Here is a 16,734-nt window from a genome sequence, read left to right on the forward strand (position 1 = left end):
GACATAGCTGATCAGCTTGCAGAGATTAATAATCAGCCCAAGTAACCGGCTGCAAGCAGATCTCTGTCTTATGCTTGGTAATCTTCTCTCGATTCTTACCATTTTTTTGCATGACGCTTCACGGGTAGATTCTGGATAATAACTTTCCAAAGGCCGAGCCATCTTACCACCTCCTCTGAGCAAAGTCATGATTCCCTGGCATGGAATTACTGTGTTGTGAAGTTAAATCTAAGACCGGGCTTGAATCCAGTGACAGGCTCTGTCGACAGATTATTTCTCACTTTTACCGTGATGAGATCAATGGGTTGGAAAAGGCAGCCAGAAATGTCAGGGCTGTGATTGAGTTGTGACCTGCCCATAGATCATGCCCGCTGCTTCTCCTGCACCGGCGTCTCCCCAGACGCTTCCTCGAAGCTCAGCTCCCCTAATGTTAGTGACAAAGCACGAGGCACCTTCTTATATGACTTCCTCTATAATCTTAACTATGCTCCTGTGTGGGATGAACATTTCCCCCTCTCTCTGGAGGGGGAAGAAAAAAAGTCTTATTTAACGCCTTAAAAAAGTTCATGGCAGGTAACTAGAATAGAAGAGAGAAAAATTCTTTAAAGCTTGTCTCCCTGTGGTGTGGGTTTTTTCCTCACTTCTAATAGCTTTTATTTTAATTTCTAGTTCTGAATTCAAGCAGCTGTCACTCTCTTTATAGCCCTCTTTGAAACACTTACAACGTAGGAGGTAGCCGGGCTGTCTAAGAAACATCTTTTCAAACCAGCTGAAGTATTGTTTATCCTGAATGAAATAGAATTTTTAAGGCTGTCAGGAGTGACTGATTTGAAACGTTTCCTTTGTAGCTAGGAAGATGAGGAGAAATCTTGAAGGGGAAGGTATTATCTCAGTGTGGCCAATTCCAAGCAATTGTTATTACTCAGAAAACTCTTACGGACCGTGATAAAAATTACCAGGAGATAAGACTGCTGTCTACAATTAATAGAACCAAACAAACCTGTGGTCAGTTTATTTGTACTTACTGAATCCTTCCCAGCTGTTGAGGAAAAAGAAATGATGTGAGATCGAGTCAACTGTGGAGGCTACTCCTGTAACAAGTTGTGTCTCCTTGCCTTTTATGAACTCTGGGTCGCAACCTTGCAGCCTGGCTCCTTCCAAATGCTCATTCTGCTTGGCATGGCAGAAGACACACGTCTTCTAGGCAGTATTTAGAAGGAGTCCAGTGTCAACCTTGGGTGGAAAAAAAAATCTTCAAACCTATTACAGTGAATTAGACGGCTGACATTTTGCATGTACTAATATTTGTTCTCTGAACTCAGCAACAGGAGTCTTTGAGCTTGAATGGTGATGGTGGCTGTGGTTTTATTTTACTCTTTGGGTCAGAATAGAAATAGTGACTCTTTAAGTCTCTGGTTATTATCTTAGTTATTTTAAAGGTGGACTCTTTTTCTTAAAAATTTTAATAGTTAATGTGAGAACAGGATACAAAATTTGGAGGGTAATAGTACACAGTTACAGATACCATACTATATGCCGGCTACTGTTAGCAATATTCGTTAAACTTAGGTAACCCTCGTAACAATCCTATCGGTAGTATTATTATCCGTATTTTATAATTGGGGAAACTGAGGCTCAGAGAAGGTCAGGAGCTCACCTGAGTCTCCTGGCTAGTGAGTGACAAAGCCAGGATTAACCAGTCCCATTCCAGAGTCTGGGCTCCTTACCACTCTGCTCAAGTGCAAACCCAAGTGCCTCAGCAAATGGTCTTCTCTTCTCTGGAGTTTTCCTTGGCCAGTCTTTTCAGAGATGTCATGTGCCTTTCAAACAATACATTGATTTATTCTTTTTTACTTTTAAGAGTGATTGTTAGTTTTTCCATTAAAAACAGTGGCTAGTTTTGTTGTAAAGGAATCAGAGTGATGGTTTTGATGAAGGAGATGAAGGAGAAGAAAGGGCCAGAGATGAGGATGGATTTAAACCTGGGACACAATACACTGTAACAAAAATGGGTCCTCTAAGAGAAAGGAGTCGCTCATTTTTATGGGCAGGGAGAAGGAAAAGCAATCATTTTATTTCAGTATATTTATTTTATCGTGATGTAGATACCCATTTACCTAAATGAACAAATATCTGGTCTTACGTTAGTTGCAGTAAGGTGAAAAGTCTCCATTCAATCCCATCAACTCAGTCCCTGCAAACCAAATCTGTAACCACTGCTATTAATAGATTGAGCCATGTCAGAGGGCCAGCTCTCAGTTCCAAAGTTATCTAATATCAGCAATTTCAAATGTTTTTTCATTTACATGTCATTTCAACCTATAGTTTCTTAAATCCTTTCAAAGTTAAAATTCCAAATTGGATTGCTGGCCGCTGTTATTAGGAGGGTCGTATCACATGAAACTGCTCTGCTGTTTGTCTATGTCAAAACTGATTGAATAGCAGCAGTTTGACTTGGTTCAACCTATAGTTTCTTATTTTTCCTTCTAGAATCCTTCATGTACATATAAGCAGAGATGAATAGAGATTTTTATATATCCCCTGTGTGCTCAAGAGCTAGTTGTGCACCGTATTTTTAAAAACTTTATATCTGGTATTGTTTTCATATCAACACAAAAAGAGTACCCTCTCCTCTTTCACTGCTGTATAGTATTCTGTATGTTCTGTTGTGTGGGTGTGCTCCTAAAGGCCTTGTTCTACAGCCAGACATAAGCAGGTGGTACAGGTCCTCAGTCATCACACACAGGCTTCTAGCCTTCCAAGGATCACAGAAATGTGTCCACAGAAATAATATACATGGTGTGATTTTGAATGACTAAAGTAAGTTATAAAACAGAATTTCAGAATAGCCTCACTTCTAAAGGGAAAACTGTGTGAATAAGTGTATAATCATAGAAATAAATCCGGAATAATATTAATCAGTTATGACAGTGGTTTTCCTTAGGAAGTGAGAGAATGATGATTTTCTTCTTTAAACGTATCTGTATTTCTTTTTCCTTGTTATATACATGTACGTATATACACATATATGTATATACACATATATACATGTACATATATACACATGCATCATGCATACGAGTATGTGTATTTAAGTTACAAACGTTTCAGCCTAAAACTGATGCAAGTTGTGCTTGTTATTTGGCGTGTTGGGTGTAAGTTGAAGATTTTGAAGTGCAAAGTGAAGCAGAGCCCAAGAGAAAAGCATATGGAGTCCCGCTAGCATGAGTTGACCTGGAGAAATTTCACTGGCAGTACATCGAGAATGGGGAGCTGTCACTGCCTAGTGTTTTCCTGTTGGATTTAATGCATCTTTCACCTTCTACCTGGGCTGCTCTCAAAGTCACATTGTCCTAGCGTTTTGGGGATCACCATCACTGGAAATACTTAGGCCACAAAGAGTTTTATTGAGTGGTAGAATTATCTGTGGTTACATTTGGATTTAACCTAACCTGGATTTAAATCGCTGTTCTCTTCTTACTGTCTTATATGACCTAGGCACATTCCCCTTTGAAGCCTCATGAGTTTGGGTCAGTAAACTTCCCCATGGCTTTTGCCACGAACAAATGAGTTCATGGCTGTAAACCACCCAATATTTAGTGAATACTCAATTTTAGCTTAGATTTTCCAGAGGGCCTGATGTGTAAAAGAGAGGGCTTCAAATATATTTTCCTGTGTGGTATACTTTCCAAGAAAATGTACTTAGTCTTTTGTGTTTGGTTATTTTTGTCCAGCTTAATAAGTTTGTTGGTTGCTACCTTAAACTGACAATTGATAATAATGTACATTGTTCAGGTGAAAAGAATGATGTGATGGGGGAGGAGGATAGGTAAGTAGCTAGGAGTCCAACAACCCCCCTTTCTCAGCTGGACTGGAGTGTGTTCTGAACACACTGCTCTAAATTTCCTGAGCTGTCAAAATGTCAGCCTTCCTCAGAAGTTTATGCAAGACAGCTTGATTCAGTATCTGATTACTTTTTGGTTCCTAAGGATAATCGTAGATGGTGGTTATATTTTTTGTTTATATAGGCAGAAATCTCAGTCTGTAAATAATGCCTGTGGACTGTGATTATGATATAAAAATGCTCTCTGCTTTACAGAGTAAAGCAATTTGCTTTGACTTCTATTGACATTGCAGCTGAACTGGTCTTATTCACTTTGTAATTGAATTGCTACAGCCTTCCATTGACTTTGTAAGTAGCAGAGGTGGTTCCTGGAGTTGTAACGTAAAGCCTGTTAGCCGCTGCTGTAACGTTATAATGGGGTCTGTGTTTTATGTCATGCGATTAGAACACAGCCGATTCCCTCATCAGCGTTTCCTAGCATACACTTTTGCCATGTCTTAGCCATTCGATAGCTTTTCAGGCAGGCGTTACGCTTAATTTTTAATATCTTCAGACAGTAGAAAATAAAATCTGCTTTATAATTGTATGGCAATTTCATTGCATCTTTTCACGCCTTACTGTGACAGTTTAACTTGTAGTTTAGGAGTTGACTTCTCTCATTCAGTTTTCTGGGGGGGGATGCATATCTATGTGTACTTTTGTTTTCTGGACTTTTCGGACTTGGAGTGGGAGGTTATTTCATTGAGAGTCACATTTCCCTTTCCTAGACATGATTTCAGATAAAGAAATTATATTACCCAAGGGAATTATTCTTAGCTAGCCACTGACTGTCATTAACCTGCATGTTAATTAGCTTTATCATGGTTCCCATTATGGTTTGTCTTGTTTGGTGAGGCCAAATGAAATGAGAGGAACTGGGACATCTTGCCCTACCGCCCCCAGCATGACATTGCTTTAACTTGCAGCAGAACTGAGAATTGGGGTCAGTGGGACTTTACAAACCTTTCCTTCCACTTGGCAATTATAACTGGTCTCTCAGTGCACCTTTCACTGCTGAGAAATACAATTAGCGTTCTTTCCTTAATGGGCAGTTGGCAGGGTTAATTTCTTATACCCCCCCTCCCGTTTGTTTCCCTAATGGAAGATTTTCTGATCAAAGAATCTAAACTGTTTTCTCTTAATAGTCATTTACTACCTCCTGCTCTGTGGACAGCAAAGAAGAATTCCCTTTGAATGGGAGGGTTGGATTTGGTTTTTTTAAAGAAAGACACCCAATTACATTAGCAATTTTAAAAGTTCAATTTTAAAGTCAAACTTTGAGTCTCCTAACCTGTCTTTATTATTCTAATTAAAGAAAGGAATTGCCTGTGTGTGTGTGTGTGTGTGTGTGTGTAAGTACAAACTAATGTACAAGATAATATAACTCCTTTGGCTTACGTTTTTAGAAGGATAAGAATAAATATCTGGCCTGAAAAATATATCGGCTTTACTTTTTGTCTTGCATTGGATTCCTTTTTTTTTGGGGGGGTGACTTCTTTTTCTCTCTATAGATCTTATCTGTATAGCGCCACTATTGCTAGTGCCTCATAATGCAAGTTCTCTCAGTCCCTTGGCCATTTTAGTTGAAGTAGACTAAGCATATGGGAAGCTGTGAAGGCAGTGCTGGGTTTTCTTTGGCTGGTTAGGTGTTAGTGGGGTTTGGGATCTGATCCTGACCCTTCTCAGCCATGCTGCTCACAGACTGCTCTGTTGTGCACGAGTCATTCCGTGTGTATACTGCAGCTTCTAGTTCGAGAAGCTCATAGGACTCCGTGAGGTTCTGGGTGAGTATCTAAGTATGCTATGAAGAAACAGAGCTGTTCACTTTTTTTTTTTTTTAACTAGCCAAAGAGTGGGCTACTTGGACAAAACTAGTCTTAGATGATCCAGCTAGGCAGGACAGGCTGTCTTTCTATGTTGTTGGAATGTAGCCTTTTCCTGTTTTCCTCAGTCTCGATAAATTTGGGTATCTGGTCACACTGGTATCTGCACATCAGTAAATATGGGGATGCTAGCGCTAAGGACCAGATGCAAAAACAAAATACTGGACAGAACTGTAATCCTCCCTTTGGAGCAGTAGTGAGTGTTAAGCTGTTGTGGAAGTCATGCTCCTTTACTTAGCCTTGGAACCCTTGAATGTTTCATTGACTACAACAGTCTCACCCAGTAATTTGAAAGCAAGAAGACATTATGATGTACTTCTAAGACTTAGGTAGGAAGAGTGAGGCTATGTATGACTCAAGTGTTCTTGAGTGTCCTTGTTAAAAGTAGAATGCTCTCCTAGATGGGTTAGTGTTCCAATGCAGTACGGCAGTTCTATGATGTGTCATTTCTCATGAGTTAAGTAGTATACTTTGACTTGTATTAACTACATTTCAGGGACCAGCACTGCTTAGTCCATGCTACTTTTCCTGTACACAGGGTCATTAAAGAATGGATGATGGCTATGTCCTTTGATCTCTATCAACCTTAAAATGCCACTGTTGGCACCCATCCCATCTGTTATGTTGGCCTTATGAACATTGGTGGGGGAATGTTTTCCTTCTACTGTTTCATATGTTGAAGCATCTCACCAGCTCCTAGACAGATTTAGTTTTATTTATAGAGGTCACTTCCATATTTATTGTTCAGCATCAGGTTTTATATACAACGTCAAGCCCAATTGCATATTGAGCAAGGGGAGGGAAAACATAAATTTTGGCTTACTCTAATTTACACTAGTCAGTGCAGTATTAGAAACTAGCTTTTGACATGATGAAATATAGCAATTCAGACTTTCTTTTAGCAGAGTAGAAATTACATCAGAGTGTCTTTGAAATGAGTTTGGGAGTACTGTTCTTGATGGTAGGCACCCTTCTCCTTTTCAGTATGCTGTGTGTCCTGGGTGACCTTAGGAAGAAAGACCACTATGGCTCGAAGGAGATTTTATTGATGTCATAATATCTGCCACATGATGGAAACTAGGGCAGCCTGAATATTTTCTGCTTAGTTCAAAGGTTATATTTTGAACAGGCTTATATAAGTTAGCAAAACAAACAAACCTCTCCTCTTCCTGTGGCATTTCATCATCCTCTTCCCATTTCAGCCTCTTCCCATCACTTCCATTCCCACAGCTATCAGTCTGTCTACTACTGTGACTTGTACCCAGACATGTTCTCCTTGAGGATAGCCTTTCTCAGTTCCCTACATGCTGTGCCCTCTTCAGCTTCAGGCATTAAGCCTCAATTTTTGGTGCTTGAGTCTTCCTTGGGTGTAGCCTCATGAGAACAGACACACCAAGTGGGCAAAGAAGAAATTGAAATACTCTAAGCAAGACATTATTGGGCAGCCCTGTTTAACAGATAGAAAATTCAGAATGAAAGGAGGATAATTACAGTGCAGAATGACAGGAGAATGAATCCAGGCACAAGGGGAGGAGGGGGCTAGGGTAAATGTCACCACGTCAGCTTTTTTGCCCCCTGCTGGGGAAAGAATCTACCTAGTTTGGGCTGAAGCCCCCCTCAAAAGTAAACTAGGTCATGTTTAGCCTTGAGATTTATTTCTCTGTACTTAGGTAGTGAGTTTTTATATGTCTGGTCACATTTTCTAGTCGATTTCCACTGTGATTTTGGAGACTTTTTCCCCCAGAAAGTGTTACATACCAATCGATAATAAAAATAATAGTTAAGAATATTAGCTTTTCACTTTGTGGAACAGCCTGTGTACACTAATGATAGTATACAAGTAATCCCTGTTGAGTGAGCACACTAAAATATAAAAGAAATCAAATATATTTTAGTAAATTCTAGTTTTGAGAGTTTTCCCTGACGAAATGTACTATGAATATTTAAAGAGTCATGATGACCCTTTGACTGTCAGTATTTAGGGAAATTGTTTAAATATGGCATAAAAATGTTCTGAATCTTGTTTCCTAATCAATATTTTAGAGCTATAAAGTTTTCTTTGGTATTATTGTGCCATGTTTCACAAATTTTGACATGAAATGTCTTTATCGTCGAGTTCTAAATCTTTCTTAATTTCCATTATGATTTCCTTTTAAACCATATTTAGTTTACCAGCATATTGAAATGGTAAAATCTATCCTTTCGTTTATTAAGTTCTAAATATTTTGTAGTTTTGGTCTGAGAAGAGAGGATGTGTAATACCCATCCTTCAAAACATTTCCTTAAGAATTCTTCGGTGTTCCAGTGGTTAGGACTCTGCGCTTTCACAGCTGAGGGCCCAGGTTCGACCCCTGATCGGGGAACTAAGATCTCACAAGCCTCATGGTGTGGCCAAAAAAAAAAAAGATCCTTAAAAAAACATTTGTTTTAAAGAATATTTATCCTCTGTTATTTCAAGGTGTGTGTGTATCTAAACAATAGAGCAGCTTTGTATTGTTGATTACAGATATTTCTCTCTCTCCCTGCCTGATAGAACTGTCGGAGGGGAGTGTGTTAAAGTCTCCAATAATGACAGTTGATTCTTCTGTTTTCCCTTACGGTTCTATATATTGCTTGAGGCTGTATCATTAGGTGCTTATCTTCTTGCTCCATCATCTTGTCCTTTTATCAGTATAAAATGACCCTCTTTATCTCTCATGTAGTTTATTAAGATCACTGTGTACTTTGATTTATATTTGCCTAGTATAGCTTTATTTTCTTGAATTTCCAGCCTTGCTTTGTCTTTTTGTTGTAAGCATGTTTCTCGTAGTCAACATATTATTGGATTTGGAAAATATATTTGGAGAATCACTGTCTTTTAATTGATGAGTTTAATCCATTTATGTATACTATGATTACCATTATGTTAGGATTTCTGTCATTTTATAATTTTTATTTAATAATGAATTTTGATACCTTTTTGTTTTCCTTCCTCCTTTCTCTTTACAAAAGCAAATGTTATGCTGTTTCTAATAATGTGTATCCTGTTTTTGTTTCTAAGGTGGTTGCCTTATTTTGAGATTTGTAAGCTTATTTATCTGTTGGCTTCTTAAACTCAACTACATTTCTGCCTCCATCTCTAATAAGATGAATATCCAATGGACTCTCATTTCCTTTTTGGGCTACCCACCCCCACTATGTTGATATTTTCTAGATTCTAGGCTCTGGATCATTTTGGTTATTTTTTTTCCCCTTTTCTTTTGTCCTAGAGTTTTTAGAAGACAGTGATAGACATTGAAAATCTCATATTGCTTCTTTTATTGAAATACTTGAAAACTGTGTTTTGGGACTGTTATCATTATAGTTCTTTATGTGGCAGACCTTGGGTGTTTTTAAAGTCTAATAGGTTTATTACGCCCTCACATTTTTTTTTTTTTTTTTTTTTTTTTTGCGGTACACGGGCCTCTCACTGTTGTGGCCTCTCCCGTTGCGGAGCACAGGCTCCGGACGTGCAGGCCCACTGGCCATGGCTCACGGACCCAGCCGCTCCGCGGCACGTGGGATCTTCCCGGACCAGGGCACGAACCCGTGTCCCCTGCATCGGCAGGCAGACTCTCAACCACTGTTACGCTCTCACATTCGATTGGCAGTTTGAATATACAGTTCTGTGCTCAAAATTCTTATCCTTCAATACTTTAAAAATGTTACTTCAATATTCTGAATTCAGTTTTGCTGTTGAGAACTCTAATGTCACTCTGGGTCTTTTTTAAAAATATGGTCTGTTCTTTCTGTCAGGATGCTTTTTATTTTTTTCTTTGTATTTGATATTCTCAAATTTTGCAATAAGGTATCTTATGTGCAGTCTTTTCTTTATTTGTCTGTTTGGTACTCTGAGTCCTTAGATTGAGGTCTTTGAAATTCTTTAATTTTGAGGAATTGGTCATTATTTCTTTAAATATTTCTTCCTCTCAGTATACTTCTTTTTCTGGGATCTGACTGTTGGCAATTTCACTTCTCTTTTGTGTTACAGATCTCTAAATTGCTGAATTTCTGTTGTTGTTGAGTTTACTATCCTAGTTTTCTTTATGTTCTTAGAAACTGTAGGTATAAGTCCATCAGGAAGGAGGATTTTGTGTGTGTACCTGTCGTTGGGACGACTTAGAGCCTCCTTCTCTTCCTTCTTTCTTCTACTCCCTCTCCGGCTCTTGACCACTGTGTTCACCAGGTTGAACCAGGTGCTTTGGTTCAGAACCAGCTATTATTCCTGTACGTAACTCTCATCCCGGGGAGGGGAGTGGGTGGGCTTATCAAATCTACTTTCCAGGCAAGTGGGGAACTTGGTCACAGATTTTTGGCCTCCATTTAGTGTGGTGAGTGTCTCCCAACCCCTAGTTCCACACGGGGAGCCTGGTTCTACCCCTGAACCATGCCTGGTGTATTGTAGGTATATTGACCTAAGGATACCACAGGATTTAAATGTCTGTTGTTTCTGCTGGTTTGGGTGAGTCCTGGAGCTGGTAGACTTTTGGCTTGTACTCCCGCTGACTTCTGAAACTATTTCCTTTCTGTTTCTGTTTCACAGAGATGGGAAACAAGTTTTCAAGTGCAAATTTATTTTAGAAGTCATTTCATTGCTGTTGTTGTTGGGCACATGTGAGAGGAGAGGTGGGTTTCCATTTAAAATTTCATTGCCGTCTTGACTGGAAATTTCCTGATTGGCCTTTACTGTAAAAGTGTTACTGTGTTGTTACAAGTGCAGTTACTTTGTTCTGCACTTATAACAATAAATCTTTCTTTGATCCTAGTGACTAGCTGTTTGATATTTAGAAGCATCTAAGATTATTCTGACGGGAAGCATATTTCTGTGCCAGCGGAACCACAGAGAGAGTCTGCTGTTGTCTTCCATTTAACCAAATACGTAACTGCGGAGTTTGTCAGAAGTTTAACTAATTCATTAGATCTTCTTCTCTTCTCTTCTCTTCCCTTCTCTTCCCTTCTCTTCCCTTCTCTTCTCTTCTCTTCTCTTCTCTCTTTCTTTTCTTTTTTTCCATTTTTCTTTCTTCTCTTCTGTCCCCTTTCTTTTTCTTTCTTTCTTCTAATTCATAAGCCAGGATGTTTGAGAGAGGGGAGCATGGACCAGCCTTATGAGTGGAGACAACTCATCTCTGACAAATAACAGAAATCTCCTGTGGTTTCAGCTCATACTCAAACATTCTAGACTGAGTAGAAAACAGTAGGTAATGGATTCAAGGGGAACCATCTCTGACGTCTTAACAGTTAGGAAGTTTATTTGAGAGATGGACAAAGAAGAAATGAATGAAATGGGAGGGAAAACTCTAAGCCTTATTCCCTCCAACAGCAGTTCTGTTTAAGTGAAATGAGCAGAAGGTGAGTGGAGAGAAGCACTTATCATCAGAACAAGAAAGTTCAACTATCTAGAGTAAAAGTTGATCAGCATATTAAAATATAGGAGATAGGGCTCCCCTGGTGGTGCAGTGGTTAAGTCTCCCTGCCCATGCAGGAGACACGGGTTCAAGACCTCATCCGGGAAGATCCCACATGCCACAGAGCAACTAAGCCCGTGTGCCACAACTACTGAGCCCGTGTGTCATAACTACTGAAGCCTGCGCACCTAGAGCCCGTGCACAACAAGAGAAGCCACCACAGTGAGAAGCCCGTGCACCACAATGAAGAATAGCCCCTGCTCGCCACAACTAGAGAGAAGCCTGTGCACAGCAACAAAGACCCAGTGCAGCCATAAATAAATAAATAGATAGATAGATAGATAGATAGAAAGATAGATAAACATCCTGTGTATTGTTAACTGTGGTAGAATTATCAAGTTCTTTTTCCCTCTTCCTGCTCAGTTTTCTGCCAGTCATTGAAGATCGCTTTAGTCTTTTCCTGAAAACAAAACACATGTGCATGTACTCAGGGTCATAAAGAAATCAGACTAAATAGTGAAATCCAGTAGCTGACATGAAAGGCATGTCCTCGTGAATACTTTTTTGGTCCATTTTTTATGCAAATCTATGTCTGGGCCGGAAACCGAAATACTTGTAAGATAACACTTCTCTCTGTTTACCATAGTAACAGCAATAACCACCACCACCACCATCAGTACGGAGAAGGCTGCTCCTTACACTGAAGTTCCTCCAGGGTTCTCTTCCATTTCTATATCTTCTCCTTTGCCCTCTCCATCCAATGCTATGACTTCAACTCAACCCACATGCCTCTCAATAAAATCATCCCAGATCTTTCTCCAGGGCTCTGGGGCTGTATAACCAGCTCTCCTTTGGACATCTTCCCCTCGATCTCTTACCCCCTCGAATCCAACATGTCTACAGCTGGTCTTATCATCTCCCACACGCAACTTGCTCCTTGTTTTTCATGCCCTATTTCAATGGATAATTCTACATTCACCCGGTTACCTAAAGCAAGAACTTGAGGGTCATGGTAGGTTCCTCTTTCAACCTTCACCTTCATTCACAGAGGTCCGATGACTGTAATACCTGAATCTCTCTTGAATCTGTATCACTTCCTTGCTTAATCCCTGCAATAACTTGCTAATGCCTGTAGCACAAATCCAGATGCCTTAGCGAGATATAAAGCTCGACACCCTACCACCTTCTGCTGTGTTGGCTTTACCTGACTGTCTATTGCACCTTTGGGTTAGAGGCTGATTCTTCACCTTTGTAACTTGGCATCTGCAGTGTGCCTTAGTATATAAGTAGAACCTCAGTAAATTGAAGAAAGAGGGTGAGAGATGTTTGTGGCTTGAAAGGGGAGAGGACGATTATCAGAAGCTGCATGCAGATTTTCTAACAATACTTTGAGATTTGTAGATTTTTTACCTTCTTAATTCCTAGAGGCATTGGCTTTTCAATTTCATGATCTTTTCTGTGGCAGTGAGTCCACAGCCACTATTTCCTGAAGCCTCCTGATTTGCCTGGCACTGCATTGTGTTCTCTACGGATTACCAAGATGAGACATGGTCTCCACCCTCAAAAGATGCATAACGGAGGTGGGGAGCTAAAATCAGGTCATGAAAGCATTGACAGTGCAACGTAAACTTCTGCTTGCCTGCCGTCGTGAGAAAGGAGAACAAGCAGAAAAGGTGGTTGGCAAGAGATTATGGAGGAGGTGGGAATTAAGCTGGGTGTTGTGAGGAAGTCATTGTTTCTTCTAGATGTGGTAGTTGTATTCTATTTCTCATCTTGGAGTCTGTTCATAACAAAAGCCCTTCAGCACCATTTTTGTTCACGTACTCGGATCAACCCTGTTAGTCGCAGGTGTTGAGTCTGGAGACGCCTGTTGAAGGGTAGCACCTAGGGAAAGAGTTTGTGTGACACTCTGGAGAAATAAAAGGTGAAAAATGACGAGGGTGTCGGACTGTAGTTCTCAAGTACAAATTAGTTTCATAGGATTTAAAATCTTCATTCCTGATATTGTCAAACAGAATTTTTTAAAGCTTTATTATTTTCCTACTAGTTAAAAAGAAGTCATTTAATTTTGGTGAACTAAAATTTTAGACTATTTAACCTTTACATGCCTGGTATTAGTGTTTCCTCAAATGCAGTGATTCTCAGGTAGATAAGCTCATTCTTGAACAGTGAGAGAGAGGAATTTTGTGCACATGGAAAGCAGGCTGAGAGATCTCTCCGTTTGATCACTTTGTGTAAACCTATGCCCTTGTATCAATATTCTTTTCACTTGAGGGCTCAGATTGCCACTGTTTGGCAGGAAGTAAGGGAGAAATTCTCTTACTAGCACGTGATTTAATATGTTGAGTGAAAATTTGTGCTGTGTCAGTCTGCTTAGGGACAGGATTGGAGGGGGTGGTGATGAGCTAGTGTATATGGTTGTGAGAACCTTTCAGGTATCTTTTGAAAGGAACCTTAGACCCTTGGGCTCCACTTCCCCAAAGCAGCTTCTCATTGACACGTTTCTCCTTGTAGGAGTGAGTCAGGGAATAGCTGGGCCCAGACTCTCACTTGCTGCTTTGCTGTGTCAGGTCCTGCCCCAGAGACAGGGCCTGCAGCCCAGAGAGCAGAGGGCCAACATCCAGTCTCCTGCAGCCAGGAAGCTGCTAGCGTGTGACCCACTCTGGAGGTTATCTTGTCCTGCTGCAGAGCTGGTCATATTTTGCAACTTCTGACCAAGCCCTGAATTGGCAGCTCTCGTGCAGGTAAACGTTCAGGAGTTTACTTTAGACTCTGCGCTGGGGTTACATAGGAGACCTTCTTAGTTTTGAAGGGGGTTGTTGCCCAGGATGACTGAACGACACACAGAAGGGTCCTGGAAAGCTGGAGCTCCAGGTCTCATTTGCAGGAAAGAACTGGATGGATTGAGCTATCCAGGCACAGGGGGAGAGGCAGCCTTTGTTTCAAAGTGGACTGTATCCCAGGATGAAAATAAATCCAAAGGAAATCATAGAGATCTATCAGTGGGTTTGGGTTCATTTGCCTGAAAATGAGCCCTTCTTTTTGGGGCTGAATTATTCCAGTTAGCTAAATATGTTTGTGGTGAAGGGCAGTAGAAAAAGGAACTTCACTGAAAGAGGAAGCATATGGTCTTCTGGGCTGTGAGTTTGTGAATGGAGAGAGAGCAAGGCTTTGTAGAGCGACTTTGCCCAGGGAGAAGACCTGCTCACAGAGATCGCATTCACCTCTCACCCCATTGTGTCCCTCTCCCTGACCATGCACTTAGGAAAGAAAAAGTTCAGAAAACTCCCTCACCGCAATCTTCTGCACAGGATCATGCTATCCCCCTAGCTGCTTCTATAAAGGGTCCCTTCTTCCAGCCATCACCACCCCCTCTAATTCCTCCTGGCCTGAATTCTGCTTCTCCAGATCTCCACTTCTAAGATTCTTTTAGCCTTAGTTGTAAGCTAGGTCAGAGTTAAGTAAGAATTATTTTATACAGTCAATTTTCAAGATTAGTATCTTGGGAGCGAGCTTCATCAGAGCCCGGGATTGCTCTTGTGCTCCATTATCAGCAGAATTGAAATCCATCTAAGATGGTTTTCCGAGAGCACGTTCCTCGCTGTTCCTGGCGTTCATACACCCTCCATTTCTGGGACTTGGGACTGAGGAGATACGAAGGTTTAATCAGCTGGAAGCTGTTTGTGGCTGGGGTGTGACCCTCCACATTGTGTGTCATCTGCCACGGCAGTTTGTTGAGCCACTCTTGTGACCCAGCATTTATAAAATCAAGGCCAAGCCAGTGCTGTCTTAATAGAAAGTCGCTGCCCCGGAGCAGTTACAATGTAATGGGGACTGTGACTTTGACTGAAGGGTCCAAGCTTCAGTGCGGGCTGTTCAGATGTGTTGATGGCAGCTGGGAGTACCATGAAAGCGAGGAGACCCGTCGAGGGACACGGCTGCTCTTCTGAGCTTTTCTACCTTCTGCATTTCCCACCCACGCCCATAATGTGTACAGATGATACAAACGCATTTCACAAAATGGTCCTCCGTGAACGAATAAATCATGCAACCCATTTAAGAAATGCATTTTCGTTTGGGTTTAAAGTCATCCCCTGCAGTCACTGCAGGGGTCTGGTTCTTGTAGAACATCCTCCCTAATGTTCACCGGGAAATGGAAGTTTCTCTGTGTCCAGGATTTAATAAATCGGGCTATTAAATTGTAATCCAAGACACCAGCTCAGAAGATAAGGTCCCTTTCAAGTTGTTGAATTTGTTATGACTGGGTGGTGATTGGCAGTGGCTTAAAGGGCCATCATGTGACTAGAAAGTGAGAGGCTGGACCCTGCAGGACTGGGGTACTGCTCTGGATTGTTTTCGAGGTTATCACTGATTTATGACTGTGCTCCTTAGAGACCAGGAGGTCACTGTGGCCGCCATTAAGGCTTTCATCTTCCGTTTGATCTGATTTTGATTATTGTTTTTTTCTTGTGGGGAAAACACTCCTCACTTTGTATTACCTATAATGTATTTTAAGCATCTTTGGTTAAAATAAAAAACACCAAAATCCCTAAAGACAGGGCACCAAAATACTCTCAGGCTGCATTGTAAATGTAATTTTGGATATAATTTGATTGACTAATCAAGCGATACCATGTAGTTCTTAGTGGAGGTTTTTTTTTCCCCTCTGAGTATTTGAAAGTTGATGGCTTTTTCTCCTCCCCAGGTGACCGTCCCAATCTTCCTAAGGAGGACACTCCTCCCAGCAGCCTGGACTCATTTTCCTCCCCATCTCCCACGGCTGCCGCTGCCCATGGGCTCCCTGGACCAGACAGAAACCACCTTCTTGCAGATGGGGATACCTTTGGGGACTGGGCATCCACTGCGTAAGTAGCTGTGCTTTTCTGTTTGGTGCTGAGGCAGGGAGGGCCCTGAAATGAAAGTGGCCCTTCATTTTGAAGTTTATGTGGCAGGTCGATACTGAAGCCGTTAGATCTCAGGACCTTTGTTCTCTAATTAGTGGGGCTGCCAAAAGGAGAGGGTCCATAAAACAAGGCCTTTCTTTAATAGGGTGTCTGTGTTCCCAGTATGGAAGGGGTGGGCAGGTGCTATTTCAAATCTGTTTTAAGTTCAATTCATGGCAGTTTGGGGTTGCACGTAGGAAGTTTGCTATTGTCCTGCTCGGGATGTTTTCTCGCTAGTTATCGCAAACTTTTAGAAAGATGCAAATGCGTGCGTTGTGATCAGTAGACTTTCCAGGCTTTCTATTGGATGATATCTTAGTTATATGAATTTTTGCAAGCTTTATGCTCGTGTCCTGCTCTGTTTACTCTGTAGCACCCTGCATAATTGACAATTGATGGATGAAATACCCGATATTAGTTTCTCAGTTTGGTTGATTGCCAGCCATGAGCAGATCAGCTCAGGTGTATTAAGACAAATAATACCAATACAAACAAAATACCATGGACCTGGTTTCACTACATGAGGGTTTGTCTTTCTCTGCTTCCTGAGGCTGTGGCGTAAGTGCAGGTTGGTGGTGGTGTGGAGCATCAGATTTCAAACA

At 41.0% G+C, this 16,734-nt stretch overlaps 1 protein-coding gene across 3 annotated transcripts in view; it reads left to right on the top strand.

Annotated features, from left to right (window-relative positions):
• ARHGAP10 (Rho GTPase activating protein 10) overlaps positions 1-16,734 on the top strand; it is a 326,043-nt gene that overhangs the window by 283,712 nt on the left and 25,597 nt on the right. For all 3 annotated transcript variants that reach the window (XM_060012123.1, XM_060012125.1, XM_060012124.1), the window contains one exon: positions 15,895-16,054. In XM_060012123.1, the coding sequence (XP_059868106.1) occupies positions 15,895-16,054 (160 nt within the window). The remainder of the gene's footprint in view (positions 1-15,894; positions 16,055-16,734) is intronic.

This window comes from Delphinus delphis, chromosome 5 (assembly GCF_949987515.2).
Source record: "Delphinus delphis chromosome 5, mDelDel1.2, whole genome shotgun sequence".
NCBI lineage: Eukaryota > Metazoa > Chordata > Mammalia > Artiodactyla > Delphinidae > Delphinus > Delphinus delphis.